This window comes from Cygnus olor, chromosome 3 (genome assembly GCF_009769625.2).
Source record: "Cygnus olor isolate bCygOlo1 chromosome 3, bCygOlo1.pri.v2, whole genome shotgun sequence".
Taxonomy (NCBI): domain Eukaryota; kingdom Metazoa; phylum Chordata; class Aves; order Anseriformes; family Anatidae; genus Cygnus; species Cygnus olor.
In genome coordinates, this window is record NC_049171.1 from 28131216 (window position 1) to 28148160 (window position 16945).

Below are 16945 nucleotides of genomic sequence, written 5' to 3' on the forward strand. Positions count from 1 at the left end.
AAGCTTGCATTGTTGGAGGAAAAAAACAGCACAGATTAAAGCAGGTAGAGAGCTATTTAATCTGTCTCAGAACTCTGTCCAAAGCAAATTCCTCAGGCTTTATTGATGAGAGAGGGAAGGTCTGTCTGCATTTTCTCTTTTTCCACTGAAACTTTCCTAACATCGTAACCACCAACAAATAAACAATATTCCAAGCAGCCATTAACCTTGGGTTCATCTTATTATTTTATAGTATTCCAAGTACATTTACAAGAAGCTTTATACGGAGCAGCTACAAGTTCACCAGAGGCGTGCCCTGAGTCTGTCAGTAAATAGAAAACGCAAATGTAAATAAATACGGGCCAGATGTATTTATAGCCCAGAAAATCTGAGTTTATAACCTCAGCAGAGACATGACTTCTGGACAGAAATTAGTTTATGTGTGTGTAGTCTGAAGGCAGGTGGAATGAAAGGTGATACAGGCGTCTTCCAAGTAACACCTCTTTTATATACAAGTTATCAAAAAACAGAACAAAGACTGTGAATATGCCATGGAGGGTATACAAAAATAGAAAATTTAGGCAAAACCAGGCATCATGAAATCATAGAATGGTTTGGGTTGGAAAGAACCTCGCAGATCATCGAAGATCATGACAGGGTTGCTCGGGGCCTCATCTAACCTGGTCTTGAGCACCTCCAGGGAGGCGCCATGCCTTTGTGCAATTTAATATAAAACAGGCAAGACTTAGAACTGAGTTGTTTATTTTTTAGATAAGACACAGGTCTGTCAGAGCAGGATATTGCTGATCTGCAATAACGCACTACGCAGAAGAAAGGTTTAACGAGTTGGATGCAGCAGGCACTGCCTCACACAGCCTGTCACCTCAGGCAGAGCTGCCCCACATGAGGTGTTTCCCCGGCTGACGGTGCCGGCTGGGAGCCGCCTCTACCTCCGCGGTCAGACCCGTCGCTAACACCGCCGGTGCCTCCCTCGGGCACCCTCCTCTCCGCAGCGGCCGGGGGCGGCGCTCCCCGCCCCTGTAGGCGAGGCGCAATCGCGCCGGGCCCTGCCCCCGCCCCTCTCCCTCAGCAACCGGTTCCCGCCGGCTGCCTCCGCCTCTCGGCGCCCTCCCGCCCCCGCCCGCTGAAGCCCCGCCCCGCGGGCGGTGCCGCTCCCGCCCCCTCCGCGCAGGCGGCGCCTCCGATTGGGCGAGCGCCACGCTCGTCGCGGCCGGGCGCCGGCGAGGGGCGGGCCCCGCGGCGCTAGTGCAGGAGGCGGCGCCCAGGCTCCCCCCTTGTGCCGCCGCGTCCGCGCCGCGCTAGCCTGCAGAGCCGCTCGCCGCCGCCGCAGCTGTATGCCCCAGCCCCGCTCCGCCGCCGAACCCCCTCCGGCAGCTCCGCGGCCTCCAGCGCCTCCGCGTCCTCCTGCTTCTGCTCCTCCTGCCCCCGGCGGTGGCGCCCGCACCCCGGCTGTATGATCAGGCTACAGTCTTCAATGAGTAACCATATTCCTGTGAGTGCCGCCGCGACGCGACATCCCCCCGCACACTGACACACACCCTGCCCGCGGACCCTCGCCCCGCCGGGCGTGCCGGGCTCGGCGCCTCTCCCTCTCCTCTCCCCCCGCCCTCCCAGGCCCCTTCCGTCTCCTCCATGTTGTCTCCTTTGTTCTGGCGCCCGGGCGGGCCGCAGGGCAGCCGGGACAGGCTCGCCCTCGCCGCGCCGCCAGAGGATGGGTTGACCTGTCCGCCGCTCTTCATCGCGTTGGAAGCTCGGTGGCGGCGGCTCCCGGTGCGGGCACCGCAGCGCCCCGGCGTTGTGGCAGGCCCGCGGCGCGGCGGGGGCCGGGAGCCCCCTGCCGGGGGGAGGCCGGGGCCGGGCGGCGGCTGCGGGGGACAAGATGGCTCCGCGGCGGGAGCCGGAGGGAAGCGCGGCTCCGACCCGGCAGGAGGAGGAGGCGGCCCCCCGGCGGCTTAACGCGGCGCTCGGAGCGGCCCCGGGCCCGCTGGGCGCTGGGACAAGCCTCGGCTTGTCCGGCCGCGTGGGCGAAGGCAGGGAGGGAGGCAGGGAGGGAGCTATGGCGGCGGGCCCCGCGGCGGCAGGCACGTGCGTGGCGGCCATGAGGGCGGCGGGGCGGCCATGAGGGAGGCCGTGAGGGCGGCGGGGCGGCCGCGCTTTGTCTCGGCCGGGCTGCGGCTGTCGGGACGCGGAGCCTTCATGGAACGAGGCTGGGAGCGGGCTGAACGCCTGGCCGGCTCCTCGGAGGGAAGAGGAGGCTGCAGAGGACCCGGCCAAAGGCACGTTCGAGCGGGTGCTGCCGTAGCAGCCTGCCGCTTCACGGTTACAAGCTCACGAGCGTAATAAAATCCATGAATTTTGCCGGAACCTGTCGTTAAGACCTTTCTTTGTGTTGTTTTCTTCCCCTATCCTCGTAATCTCTCTGTTGCTTAACTTCCGTGACCGCAGAGCACGCTGTGTGTTAAAGCAGCAACGCCACAAAGCTGGCAGGTGGTGGTACGCCCTCTGCAAGCAAGCAAAACATGATCAAAATCAGGTTGCTATCAGCTGGTAGTAGTAGAAGCACGATCATTCGTGTGCAGCTCTTAGTCTGGTCGCCAGCTGTGTGCACAGCAAATCCCCTGAGCTGACACTGTGTTCAGCGATCCTGGTGTGCCTTGTTGCTGCCGGAGACAACTTTCCAATATGTCTACCTGTGTCTGCGGAGTCGCCAAAGCAGTGACTCAGAAGTACGAACGCTCTCTCCTTGTAACTTCATTAAACTGTCAGATCAAAAAAACGTGAAGATGACACTTAAATGTCAGCTCTTGTTATTATACCAATGGAATGGCAGAGTGCTTTGAAATTGTTGTACAGGAGCGGCATTGTTTCAGGGGAAAAATGTGAAAGAATGCAGAAATTGCACAGGGAGGAAATGTGAGAATGAGGAAGAAAAATGAGTGACAGCTGTAGCAGGGGCTAAGGGAGAAGGATATCATTGTCTTAGTGAAATTAAACATGTCAGTATAGCAGTAAATAAATAAAACTTAATCTTATCTAATAAATCCTATCTTGTGAAACCTTTTTATTATGACAGAGACATGACACGTAATAATGCTGGATCTATCCCAGTGTGTAGGCTGACTGTAAGTGATCACTTCTCTTAAAGATTAACCAGAACTCCCAGATCAGGGTATTACTGAATTCTAAGCTAGTTGTAGATACCTTATATTTAAAGAAATAAAATTCATTCTATAAGATCAATAAAAAAGGTAACTGTTACGAGTAGATCCCTAACTTCTTACAGCTTCTCTCACAGATGCAGCTTCTTCTTTGAGACTTGTATTACACTTAAAATACAGCAATAACTGTTCTTGCCTGTATATGCTTAAAACATAATGGATTAAATTTTGAGTAGAATGACAGGAACTATGTAGTTTGCTGTTTAAGCAACAGAAGCGTTAAGTCATTTTTGAGTCTGGCCTTCCTCGCTTTCAGAAACTCAGAGGATGCATTAGAAAAGGGGTGGAATTGGACTGTCTTGCTTTCCCCAATAGGGAATTAAGGCTTTTTTTCATGTTCTTTCATGGTGCAAGTAGGAGAACTGGGAATATAGTCACAAGGCCTTGGTTTCATCATCTGTTGAAGTTGCGTTGACTTGTTATACAGGAAGTTTTAAGATAATTTTTTCTTCCCCTGAACTGCATGCTTTAACCACAAGAAATGTCCTTCCTTTGTGGAGCATGTTGTAACGAATTTGTGATAAACCCTTGGCATCTCTTGTTTGTGATATGCAAGTGTATTTTCTTAGGCTGTGAGTTGCTTTCTGTGAGCCAAAATGGATAGCCCTGTCATTGTGGATATCATAACGCAGGTGTTTGTGTACCCTGTAGATGGAAGGTGAATCTTGTCAACAATACCTAATGAAGGTGTGCCATCACCTTATGTAATGGCTCTGCAGTTAGTACCCCTTTCCCTCCCACTTCTTTGCGCCTGCCTTTATTACCACTTAGGCCTTGCCTAGTAAGAGAAAGTCAGGATACTTACACAAGTGTTTTTCAGTAACTTTTTACCAAGTAGCAAGTTAGAACAATTGTAGCCACTGACACATTGTAATGAAGTTCAGTTTTCTAGCTTTTATTCTGTAGTTTCAGTAACAAAGTGTTACTGAAAGCAGTAAGTCTGGATTCAGAGAATGTGATACCCACGTAGTTGATTCTGGACATAAATGTTCAGTGTGGGAGCAGGTGGGTTGAGCAGCTGAGAGCCATCTTATGCATCTTCTGAAAGTGAAGTGCCATGCAGCCGTGTAGACAAGTGCTTCTGTTTGCACACTTCTAAAGGTGCTACCAGGTTTTGAACAAGAATGTCACTGGCATGGGATAACCTTACAGGTCTTCCGTTTCCACATAGTGGTACCAATCTAACACATTTTTCATAAGCACTTTTTGCCAGATGTAAATGATTGTTTCGAACAGAATTGACGTTTGAATCTCCTGTCAGCAAAGACAAATAATTTAGCTTCCTGTCTCAAAGAAGAGTGTGAATTAAAGCTTTTCTTTATGAGATGTCTTTCTCTTGCTTGAATAATTATTCTGTAATTTCTTCTAGCATATGTGATAGATGGAGCAATCATAATTTACATGACTTTGTCCCTTATTGGACAGGATACCTCCTTTTAATAGGAGGTCTTGGCATATTAACCTTCATTTTGTTTTCCAAGTCTTGATGGATCTAAGAGTCTAAATGTAGCATGGCTTTCTGTTACTAATAGAAACTGCTGCTGTCATCACCAAAAATCCTTCGGTGTTAATTTCCTCAAGGATAGCTCACTTTGAAATGGAAAGCCGTGTGAAGGAGTACCCAAATTAACAGTACAAACTATTTGTTGGTATCATTCTGTTAAGCTTCTGTATACAACAGCATGCATTTGGGTTTCACTTTTGCAGCCTTATGCTTTTCTATAGTATCTTGATTTTTTGATAAATCACCTACCAAATAACTAACTGCCTCAAACAATATAGTGACTTAAACTGTACTTCCAAGCATTTTGAAAGTTGCTGAAGTCATTTGAGTTCTCACCAAGCATGAGGTGGTGTTAATTACTGCAACAGCGTGTTTATAGCTGACTTTTTGTCTTCCAGATCTTTTTGCTGAAGACAGATGAAACCTTGTACTCCAGCTTAATGTCCTAACACAAATAGCATGCCGATATACTTGTCTGTAATTTTAACTTGACTCCTGGAACAGACCTAAACTAGGTTGGCAAAATCTATCTTAGCATAGTACAGACTATTGCAGCATTAAGGAATCAGTCTGCCCGTGGAGCTTTCCAGCTAACAGTGATGAGAAGAGACGGCATACTCATCAAAGGAAAATGAGAGCTTTGCTCCTTTATAATGTGGCAGCAGCTGTTGCCAAGGCAAACAGTGAGAATGAAATGCATGCTTAGTTAGGTCCTTACTTCTCTGAATTAGTAAGGTGCTGATGTGTCTAATTGCTAACTGCTAAGTCAGTATTAAAGAAATGAATCCATTTGTAGGGGTTAATTGCACAGAGAACTCAAACTTAACATCGTGTAATGTAGTCCCTTCAACTTTGTATAATTTGAATTGTGAACGCAGTTTCTGGATGTGATAAACAATCTGCTTTGAAAAAGGAGGCGTTGCTGCTTAACAAGTGCTCTGCTGCCTGCCCTCCTCTTTACCCCTGCGATGTGTTTGTCTGCTTTATATTGAGTACTCCCAGGAGCGCACTGAGGGCAGCCAAACCACTAGACTAGATGAAACCCAATGGCTCCTTACTTCCTACCTGCCCCCGTATGGGGTCGTGCTGCCTTGTTTCTGATTCCTCTGTGTTCCTTTCCCTCTAAATTCTTCATCTTGTGGATTGAAAAACCTTTTCTTTACCCTAGTGACCCAATTCTGTCTCATAATTTCGAGCTCACGTTTATGCTCTGTTATTTCTGTTTCTGACACTTTTCTCTCCCTCATCCTCTACTGGAGAAAATGGCCAGCTTGTCTTAGAAGACTTACAAAGAGATAAACTTGAGATCTGCCAGCACATGAGAAAAGCAGTGTAAGACCTTGTGCAGATGGATCTGCTTAAAGCTGTCCTGTGCCTTTCTGGCATTCTGCTTCTTAAACTAATTGAGAGTGACTTTAAATAAGCCCTCTTCAGTCCTCAGTTGCTATTTCAGGTGTTCCGTAAGTCTGGTCCTAGAACTCTTTAGTGCACTATCTACCTTTTGCTGGTATGGTTGGTATGTTGATGATGCTTGAAATTCCTCACGTTCTGCTGGTTACTGTTACTCTGTCGCCCTTTAACTTTTCGAGGGATCCTTCCTGCTCCTTTTTTATGCTTATTTTATTTCAAGATCTCAGGTTACATCACAAATAAATTTGCCAATTACTTGGAGAATTAATCCTCTAGTCTTCATTAAAATGGTGATGATAGTACCTCTGGAACAGCAGCAATGCGTGTGTGCAGCTGTTTTTGTGCTCTTTCTGCTAACTAGTTTGTCATACTGGTTAGCAGCTGGTTTTTTTTGTCTTGTTTTTAAGCCAGTATGGTGCATCCTTAAAAGTTGTTAACAAAAAGCTGTCTGAAAATGCGAAAAGGACAAGGGGAGGCATTTGGTGTGCTTTTTGTAAAGGTACTTGGTAACTGTATGGTTCATCTCTGCTACAGTATAAACTGGAATGACTTTTCCCTGTTACAAGAACTTCCTCTCCTCTGGGCTTAGGAATGGAGCAAAGCCCTGCCTGCAACATAAAACATTGTTGCACTTCTTTAAAAGCATAGAGCACTTGGAGAACTCCTGTGCTGCTGGGAGGCCTCTTAGGAAAACCAGCAATTGTTAGGTCATTTGATCTGTTGTGACTTCTGCTTAATACTCACCATTGTTATGAATATACTTGCTGTAGTCTTCCTGGATATGGTTTAGTGTCTGCAGTGGGGTCTTGGTGGGACTCTAAATCCTGGATGGCAACTAGCAAACTTCAATTATTTGCATGTAGCTTTTTCTTTCTGCCCTTTTCAACAAAGTGTTTTAAGACATTGGCAGTTGTCAGGCTTTATTGTGCAGTTTTCTTTAGGTTCTCATCTTTTGAATTTGCTTTCTTGTGGTTGGGCTGCTTTTCAGCACAGGCTGGTTCTTTCATGGTTATTTGAAAGAAAGTTGAGAGTAGGAGCACTGAAATGCTGTTGCTTATTTTCTCATGCGTGCATGCCATGATCATATACATGGATGGATGCATGGAGTTTGTGGTTAAAAAAATATCTGAATATTGCTACAGTTTACCTACATTGTATATTTTTCTAGTAAGTAGATTTTTGAAGGCAAAGATTTCCCAGCCTACCAAAAATCCCATTTAAAACAGTGAGTCGCTGATAGTAATTCTGTAATATTGCATGCTCAGCTAACCCCTTCCCAAAGTATGTTGGATGATATTTTGTTTGGACTTAAAAATGTTTGAATTCCTTCCAGTGTTTGAAGTTGACTGGCTGGCATACTTCATTTTTCCTGAGAAGTTGTAGGGTTGGTGATGTTTCTCATTATACCTAAGAATAATTCGTGAGCATCTGTTTCAGCTTGTATCTATCCTTTTGGGAAACAAAACTTTCTTCTTCCCTTCTGTTCCCTAGGTAGAAAGGGCCTTCTGGGTATAATCACCAGCACTGCCACTGTGACTGGGCACGAAACTAACTCCTGTGCCATAAGCTTCCAGAGTGCATGAAAGCACGTATTCTTGGATCATATTCACAGCAACATCTGCAAATGAACGCATAACTCATGGCAGTTCATCAGCTATCTACTTCCTGATTGTGCATCTTGCAGTAACTTTATATGCAAATTTAATCTTAGGAAAATAGCAGGCTACTGGGCAGGAATAACCTACTCAATAAACTTGCCTTCATATTTTTTTAGCTAGAGTATAACCACTATCTTGATATAGTAATAAAGCAATGGTGCGGAAAGGCAATTAAGTGTAGATAAAAGCTGCTATGTCTTCATCCTTAAGTATGTGAAATGTTCCTTTAGAAGTCTGCGTGCTTTAAGTCTCAAAACGTGTTTCAAAGCTTGTGATATTTTGTTAGGCCACGAAGGTTTTGGGGTTTGCTTTCAAGGCCTCCTGCATTTCCAAGGTGTTTTTTTCTTTTTTAACTGGCTATTCTGTATGTGAAGTAATGGTTCTTACATGCGAAGTCTGTCCATTGCATTAGCCTTTAAGGCAAGTTATTCTGTCTCTGTGTAGAGAATGGTAGTTTGGTTTAAACAGTAGTTGTCTGAATATTCAGAGTGAATGTTTAAGGAATCTCATGTGTGTCTTTGTGTGGCTGCTTAAGGTCAGTGTAACTTTAGTAGGTGTTGTGATATTTCTTAATTTGCAGTAGAAGATACGTACATTGGGAGTTCTTAAAACTTCATATTTTCTTGCTAAGTTAGCACTTCTGAGTTTATACTTGAAAATATTTAAATCTTCAGTATTAAAACTACTTGATGTAGTAACTTTGTTTTAATAAATATATTGACTTTCTAGTAAACAGTTTCTTTGTCAAGGAAGGTAACAGGATTTTTATGCAAATCAAATTCTTGGATTTAAAGAATAAACCATGTGAAACTTGGTCTTTCTCCTTTCATTTATTCAGTTTATAATGCTTATTGTCTTAAAAATAACCTTATCTCACATATGCTCATTTCGCTTTTTTCTCCTTTTTCTTTACAGCAGTTCTGTGGTGTTCTTGGTCACACATTTATGGAGTTTCTGAAGGGCAGTGGAGACTACTGCCAGGCACAGCACGACCTCTATGCAGACAAGTGAACTGTAGAAATTCATTACTACTCCACCAAGAAGCCCCCTTAAGAGTGGTTGACCAGGATAAGAAGTATTGAATTGAAATTGGCAGAGCATTTAACAAAAGAATTCAGACCTGGATGGGGTAAACCTCAGTGCACTGCCTTTCTTTTGCCTCAGTATTACTGGATTGAAGAATTGCTGCTTCTTGTTAGGAGGTTCATTTCATTTCCCATTGCTCCCAACTTCATACTTCGAAGCACTGAGAATTTCACGTGGAGTATAGTGAAGTAGACTTCAGTTTCTCTACATCACTTCTGTATTAGATTTTTTTGAATCCTTTCATAATCTTGTTGCATGTTTAACTAAATTAATATGGCCCGAATGAACCGCCCAGCTCCTGTGGAAATCACCTACAAGAACATGAGATTCCTAATCACACACAATCCAACCAATGCAACCTTAAACAAATTTATAGAGGTAAGGTTGGGCCAGAGTTCTTACTGATGTATTCTTATTTATGCCTCAACAGCATGCTATACTAACAATTTCCTTCTTGAGTATTTGATAACTGCAGAGTCTGTATGAAGCAGTAATGAGACTGTTCATATGTTAACTCATTTTAAGTAGCAGTGCCACGCTTCACAGACAAATCTACTTGGAGACTTTGGCCTTCACCAAAGCATACTTCTGAAAGTGAAGCACAGAAATAATTGTTGTCTAGTATTTAGTACACTGCTTAGGAGTGTAATCAGGAATGGTCTGTCTGAGTTCTGTAGAACTAGAATCTGCTAGTGATGGGAACCCCTGTTCATATTCATCTAAGCAGTATAATATTTCCTTGCCTTTATTGCAGTACTGGTTATAAAGAGAATAATTCAGTATAGATTGTAGACTAGAAACTTCGGAACAAATAATAGAATCACAATGTGCTTTTGCTGCCTCTTTCCTTTCAGTATTAGTAGATGATGGTTCTAGTGTAGCTTAATACAATCCTCTTAGGTGTCAGTGTTTACATGACTGAAATTTATGGTAGTAAATTTGTTCTGCATCCTGAGTTGTTGATGCTACTTAAGTGTTTCAGTATGTGCTGAAACTCTTTCCCAGCTAAAGCATGTCTTTGCATATATTGCTAGTATCTGAATCTTTCATCTGAACCTTGCAGCTAGCATGTTGGAGGCATAAAGGTGTACAGTGAAGTGTATGCTAAAAATGCCTTCCTCCAGAGTTACCTGTGGGTGAGGTTTGAGTTTGTAATGCAATCTTATTAGCAAGATTTAAGGTCTTTCTGTCATACCTCTGTTTTATATATGCATTCAGTATGGGCTAATTTACAAGAAACACAGTGAGTTAATACATTTTTTTATACTCTCACAGCTAGACGAAGTGTTCACTTCACATGACAGCGTGAATGATGGGTTTTTGCAGGGAAAATGAAGTGCGATTGCACTGTTGTGCAATCCCTCATAAATGAGGGTTAATAGTAAAATGTTCATTTTTTTATTCTCAAATTATGAAAACCCATGAACTGGAATGATTTATTGTCCTATGCTCACAATTCTTATCAGTAAGGCGTGTTACATATAAACTGCTAGTTTTAAGTAGTATGTGCAAAGGGGAAGATCTTAGCATCACTTAGAATGCTTTAGTGAAGTATATAGCTAACCAGGAAGCTAACTGTTGCTTTAAAAGGAGTAATCTTTTGAAGCTTACTGCTTATTTCATCAGTATGTATCTGGATCTGACTTAAAACAAAACAACAGAAACAACAAACACTTCATATATGTTAAGTTAATAAGCAAACCTGTTGAGAAAATAAGTCAGTTTACTCTTAAAATGGTTCTTTTCACTCCCTAGGAACTTAAGAAATATGGTGTTACCACAGTGGTAAGAGTGTGTGAAGCTACTTATGACACTGCTCCGGTGGAAAAAGAAGGTATTCAGGTTTTGGTAAGTAGTGTAGCAGATGCTTTTTTACACTTAAAGTTTATAGTTGTTAGTCACCGGCTTAATTTACTCTATAAGCATATTCTAGCAGCAAAAGCTCCATAGACCTCTTCTGTTAGGAGAAAAAAAACAGTTTTTGTGCAAATGCCTTTGCTCAATGAAACAGATTGAGAGGAATATACTCCTAATGTTGCTATGCTTATATTTTTAGAAAAACATAAATTTGAGTGGTTCCCTTACCTTGTCAGCTCTTTTGTCAATTATGCATACTACTTTTTTATGCACAAAACAGTAAGAGTTGCATCTTCTATGTATTTATGCATGTGTCATGTTATATTATAGGACTGGCCCTTTGATGACGGTGCTCCACCATCCAACCAGATTGTTGATGATTGGCTAAACCTCCTTAAAGTTAAATTTCGTGAAGAACCTGGTTGTTGTATTGCTGTACACTGTGTTGCTGGTCTGGGACGGTGGGTAAAGTTTTAAAGATCTGTTGAATTGTCATCTCTAGTCAGACTTCTGAATATTTAGTACAAAAGTTTAGTTGAGGCAAATGTAAAATAGTCACAGATCCAGCATTGGAATAAGATCACACTCAAGTAAGTTAAATGACAGCAAACTGTTGTATGTAATATATAGGAATTATATTAGTCAAAAGATTGTGCTGTTATCACAGCTATTGAATTACTAAATGAAGTAAAAAACTACATTCCTATACCAAGCATATTAATGAGTATCCCACTGATATTTTTTGTCTTGCTACAGTCTTCCGTTTCTGTATGGATTTGTTCTTTATTGATTCTCATCTATATGTCTTTTTCCATCCCTATTGCAGCAGTATTGCCAGTTTCCTGGTAACGGGGATACTATAGCCATTAGCCCCAAATGAGTGCAGTGTTTTGGCGTATCAAGAACAACTTTAACTCACCAGATATTTGGTTGTTTTCCAAAGTCTGGAAGCTCTGTTTCAGTGTCACACTTTTAACTCTGAGCCTCCAAATTTACACAGATGAAGCTAAATACCCTACTAACCCTGCTTCTTCTGTCTGCTGGGACTCTTAAATACAGCTCTAACAGTTCTGAAGACACAATGTTTTTTCTGTTACTTTTTTAGACTACCTAGAAATAAGTCTCCTCGAAAGGTAGCTGAAATATTTTAGCCATTGGTTTCAGCATTTCCAATATAAAATAAAATAGAGGTTTCTGGTCTTGGCATGGCTTATCCACTTCTTGCATTATGGCTTCGCATGAGTTGACTGTAGTGCTGAATGCCACCAAAACAAGTGATATATCTGGTTTTCCCCCTCAAAATTTGTTGGTTAACTAGTTGGAAAAAAAAGTTCGTAACTTACCATGTAAGGCTTATTAAATCCTTGAACATATAAAACCATTTAGTAAGCTTGTTATTAGGTGCGCATACCTTTTGCTGCAATATGGCGTGTTTTTTCTGTCTTGCATGTAGCTCTTTCTTAAAAAAATAAATAAATGGAACCATACGTTGTTAATCTTTGAGTTAATTTGTGCCAGGCTTTCTTAACTGAAGACAGTATTCTGTCGGATGAAGAACACTTTAGCAAGCAAGGAAATCCTTGGCTTGGGTGGAATAACTTACAATTTATTCCTGCTGTCTTCCCATATACCTGAAGTCAGGTGAACAAAACTAAGGTTAACTAAAGCTAATTCTTCCTTTTTTTTTTTTAAGGGCAATACGTAGCTTGAAAACATGGTATAATTGCCCAGTTATGTAGAAAACCTTTCCATCTTTCTTAGCTTTCTCTTCTGTCCTTTACATGTCTTTTTTGCTTCTCCAGGGAAGAAGTGAGAGAAGTATAATTCTTTCCTGTGTATGCACTGGTAAATGCTAAATTGAACAATTTTTTTTTACTAGAGCTCCAGTCTTAGTTGCTCTTGCACTGATAGAATGTGGAATGAAGTATGAAGATGCAGTGCAGTTTATAAGACAGTAAGTATGAAGCTAACATCTGTTTCCAAGATATAACACACTGACATATCCTTGGGTACTGCAGGGAATTCTAAATTCTTGTTTGTTGATCTTTAAAAAGTTCAGACTTCTCTTATAACAAACATTCTCCATAACAGTCAGTGTTGTAAGACTTGACCTGTGGGATGGGTATTTCCTCATGAGAGGCACAACACCTTTGAAACTTAGGTTCTGTCTACTAGCTGGAGCTAACATTCATTCATTCACATTTGTGGCTCCTTTCTTTATTAGATCAAAGTGTCCTAAACAGTTTTTTCCCCATGTTTTTTTCTGGTAGTCTACCTAAGAAGAGTATTTCCTTGTATTTTTTGTGCCTACATGCAAGTTGAATGAGAACAATTTTAGTCTTGATGCACTAACTTTCTAGATGTCATCTATATTTTAAAGAGGGTTTACTGCAAACTAAAAATAGCAAAATACTTGTATAATTGCCAAGCCTTTAAGGAATTATGTTCAGCTTGCACATCTTCAGGCTGGTATATACAAAGTGAGGAATATGAAGCCTGGTACACATTCCAAAGAATAAATGAAAATGTAGCTCTTCCATAGGCTCTTGGTTTGAGCAGAACCAAGAAAGTTCAACTTATAATACTAAGTATTCTCTTAATATTGTAGTATTCTTAATTATTTTAAGAGATTGAATAACTTTAACTTGTTTAAGGAGGAGACAGTCTCAGATCTGCTCTCTGTAGCTTTCTTTTGAAGTTTCTTCTAAAGATCTTATGCAAGATCTTTGTCTTGTATATATCAGAGGTGAAAACACTATCTAAAATACTATGTGGTCCAATGAGGTATTTGTGAAAGGAAGCTACCACCCTCTTTCCTGGCACTTAACTTTTAATTACTGTTATTTTCATTACAGTCCTGACTTAATGGTATTTTTTTCAAGTGACCTAAAAATATTTTTCTCCGATGGGTGGTATTATTTCACTGGGCAGTAGTTTAATATTTTAAGATACTTTTTCTTTCATTTAGGAAGCGTCGTGGAGCTTTTAACAGCAAGCAACTTCTGTACTTGGAGAAGTACCGCCCCAAGATGCGCCTCCGTTTTAAAGACTCCAATGGTCACCGAAATAACTGTTGCATTCAGTAAAGCCCAACAGCCTATGCTACTATTTTAGGATTAAAGGATGGGAACTAAGATTTAAGCAGACTGCATGCCAAAGACATGGGTCTGATATTTTTTAGTAGTAAAGGAAGCTTCCTTAGGAGTAATTAATAGGCTAAAAGCTTAGTAGAAATGCAACTGTATGTTTAGATAAATACTCAACTGTTTGGAGACCCAGTAAATGTTTTTGCTGTACCCTGAGCTGTCTCCTTGTTTATTAATTACCAGTTCAAATATCCTTTAATCATGCCATTGAGTCTTACCCACCTAGTTTCTACTACTAAAAATTGGGGTACTAAAGTAAATCAATCCGTAGAGAGATTAGGTGCCAAAATACCCAGCATATCAGCTATATGTTTTTCCTTATAAATGAGCGTAGTTCTGATGAATTAAGAACTACCAGCTTATCTGGACCTTACTTTTTTTTTCTAGTCATTTCAATATTGAAGAATATGGCCTCTAAGATAGTCTTGCCTGCTTCACTGTATGTTTCGTCTCCCACAATCGCACTAGAATTATCAGGATTTGCACAGTCTGTTTTTTTTAATACTATGAATTACAGCAACTTTTTCTCCAGTGTCTGTACTTTCTGTTACCTGAACCTCTCCATTTTACAAATCATTACTCTGTGGTTACTCATGTAGAAAATCTTTTAAATTGTACAGAAGCACACAAGTCTTTAATGTCTCCAGACAAAAAGCCTTACAGTAAAATTAATGTTGGCACTTGATGTGCAACTTAACAGAGGGCCTAAAAAGGTTGGGAGGGGCTATTTAATATTTCTAGTAAAATGTTGCCTTTGTCTTGTGCAGGAAGTATAGAATATGCCCTTTACTTTAGTAAATATTTTTTTAAAACGTAGAAATGCTTTGTTATTGTAGCTAAAAATTCTTAATCAGAAAATTTCTGAAAAATCTTGTAGTTTCTTTTTCTGTACCTATTGAAAGTTGTTTACCAACTATTGCTTTGTTGAAAGTGTGATTTTTTTTCTTTTGTTTTTCCCTCCTTGAGTTTCTGCTATGACTTGGGCAGACCTCTGTAATATTTTGTATGCCTTTCAAGCTGCGTAACTTAATATTTGGATACTTGATAATTTGTTTTATTATGTAATTGATAAAATGGTGATGTGTATTAATGTTAGTTCAACCATATATTTATACTGTCTTGGGAATGTGTGGTTATAGTTCTGTGGGAGAAATAATTTTGCCAGTGTTCACCAGCTTGTAAAATCTAGTGCGAGAGCTTAAACATCTAAATAAATACTGAAATGCACTTAAAGTTTGCTGAAACACTCATGACTTTCACTTCTTCTTGTGTACTTTGTCAGCAATCTTACGGTGCCTAAATTCAGAATCTATCCAGGCACCTGTTTTTTTTAAATCTGGGCCTGAGTGTCCCCTTTGCTGTAATGTTTGCTGTTTGTTTTACTCATAAATAAATGTGGACAAAAATTAATAGTAGAAAGTATGCTATTTCTTTATGGAGCTTACTTTTGACTTCCTTTCCCCAGTACTAAGGTAAGTTACTAACTTAAAGTTCTTGAAATGATGCAATAAATACAGAGGAGTAATAAAACTAATGCTACTCATAAGTGTTATCTAAGTTTTACAGATATGTGTAGTGAATTATGTGATAGCCTCAGCCTTGACAATGAAATGCTATGTACAAACAGAAGGTATTACAAAAATTATGCAACCTAAAACTTAGGCAATTTCAGGTTTCCATAGTGGTGATTTAACTTCCTGATGGAAACTGGAAGACTTTATTAGTCAGCTGGGCTGCTGTTCTTACCAGGTATATGTCTGCCCAAAAATTGAAGTTGTGGTTAAATATATCTTAGCTTTCTAAAAGGTGAGGTGGAATGCTATGTACAACAGAAGCTTTAATGAGACTTCAGAAGGACTTTGGAGAGGTGTGGTCTCATTAAAAAGAGCACTTTGAAATTCTATGTTGTTTGAAAAAGGCCTGCAACTGAATATAATTTACCTTTGCCATGAGTTCTGTACAGTGGGAAATTAAACTCTTAAGAGGAAATTAAACTTGGTTTAAAGAATATTTTGACTAAAGGAATAAATCTTAATGTTTCTTGTATTTTCAAGATTATTACGTAGAAATTGGCAAGCTTAAAGGTGTTAAAGTCTATTCTGTAAGCTTTCTACTTACCTGCTTCCTTATGAATTTCTGATAAGCTGGAAATGCTCCATCTGCTCAATTGCTGTAATTAAGTCTTCTAAGCTAAGGGCACTTTCTTGTACTGCAAACATAATTCAAAGTTATATGAAAGTAAATTCTAAAGTAATTGAACACTTTTATATGTAAAAGTCGGGGAAAAAATAGAGAGGAGGTAGCTGAAAACCAAGAGCCAGAATCTTGCAGGGGATTCATGTTTTGCAGTGAGATGGGACGCTGGAGAGTATCTTCTGATCCTATAGCAAAGCTGATCCATTCTTTCCTCCTTAATTATTGTGTCTTGTCAGACTGTTTCCGGCAAAAAAATAAAAAATAAAGCCTTGTGCATCAGAACTGGGATCATCTTATACTTCCTGAAAAAGGTAACATTGAGTGAACAGAGTAATATTCACTGTGGCACCTGCCACCTGAAGAGACTTTGCAAATATTTATTAGGGTAAATATAGCTGTCTTCTGTATTCAAATCATGCTTTGTTAAATGAATAAAACTGGTCCTTGAACAGTTTTAATATAACTGGTTGCACAGGGGCTACTGCTTTGTGCAAATAAGAATTGACAGGATACAACTCTACACTTTCTAGGTTAATTGGTTTATTACTCCTGTGTATACATGATTGTACGTCCATTTGTCTGAGGAAATGAGACCTTTAGAATGAAGACCAGTGTCATCAGTGTTTCGATTGTCAAAATAGTCCGGTCTTGGGAACAATTGCAAATCTACAAAAAGTTGATAACTCAGGAGTTCATCAGGCTATTGTTATCCAATATAAATTGGTATCCAAACTAAGGTAAAAGTAATTTATTCACATATATTAGCATATCTTAGCTTACTTGTATTCCTGTAAGTCCTAGTAAAATGCTTGTATTTTTTTTTTACTTAAATCATTAGTGCAATGCCAGTACATCTTAAACAGAGGGAAG

General features: G+C 40.7%; 1 protein-coding gene across 2 annotated transcripts; it reads left to right on the top strand.

Annotated features, from left to right (window-relative positions):
- The first annotated feature begins 1183 nt into the window (after nt 1-1183).
- Nucleotides 1184-15289, top strand: PTP4A1 (protein tyrosine phosphatase 4A1). Of its 2 annotated transcripts, none has more exons than XM_040553007.1 (6): nt 1184-1492; nt 8709-9254; nt 10632-10724; nt 11064-11194; nt 12613-12687; nt 13702-15289. In XM_040553007.1, exons 2-6 carry the CDS (start codon nt 9150-9152, stop codon nt 13817-13819), a joined length of 522 nt encoding a protein of 173 aa, XP_040408941.1. In that variant the 5' UTR covers nt 1184-1492; nt 8709-9149; the 3' UTR covers nt 13820-15289. The 2 variants fall into 2 exon arrangements, with proteins under 2 accessions (XP_040408941.1, XP_040408940.1); XM_040553006.1 differs by having other exon boundaries at nt 1198-1492; nt 8706-9254.
- Nucleotides 15290-16945: the final 1656 nt, after the last annotated feature.

Coding starts and splice junctions, on each gene's coding strand:
- PTP4A1 (XM_040553007.1), top strand. CDS start 9,150: ATGGCCCGAATGAACCGCCCAGCTCCTGTGGAAATCACCTACAAGAAC. Junction 11,195..12,612: donor TGTGTTGCTGGTCTGGGACG/GTGGGTAAAGTT, acceptor TTTTTTTACTAG/AGCTCCAGTCTTAGTTGCTC. Junction 12,688..13,701: donor GCAGTGCAGTTTATAAGACA/GTAAGTATGAAG, acceptor TCTTTCATTTAG/GAAGCGTCGTGGAGCTTTTA.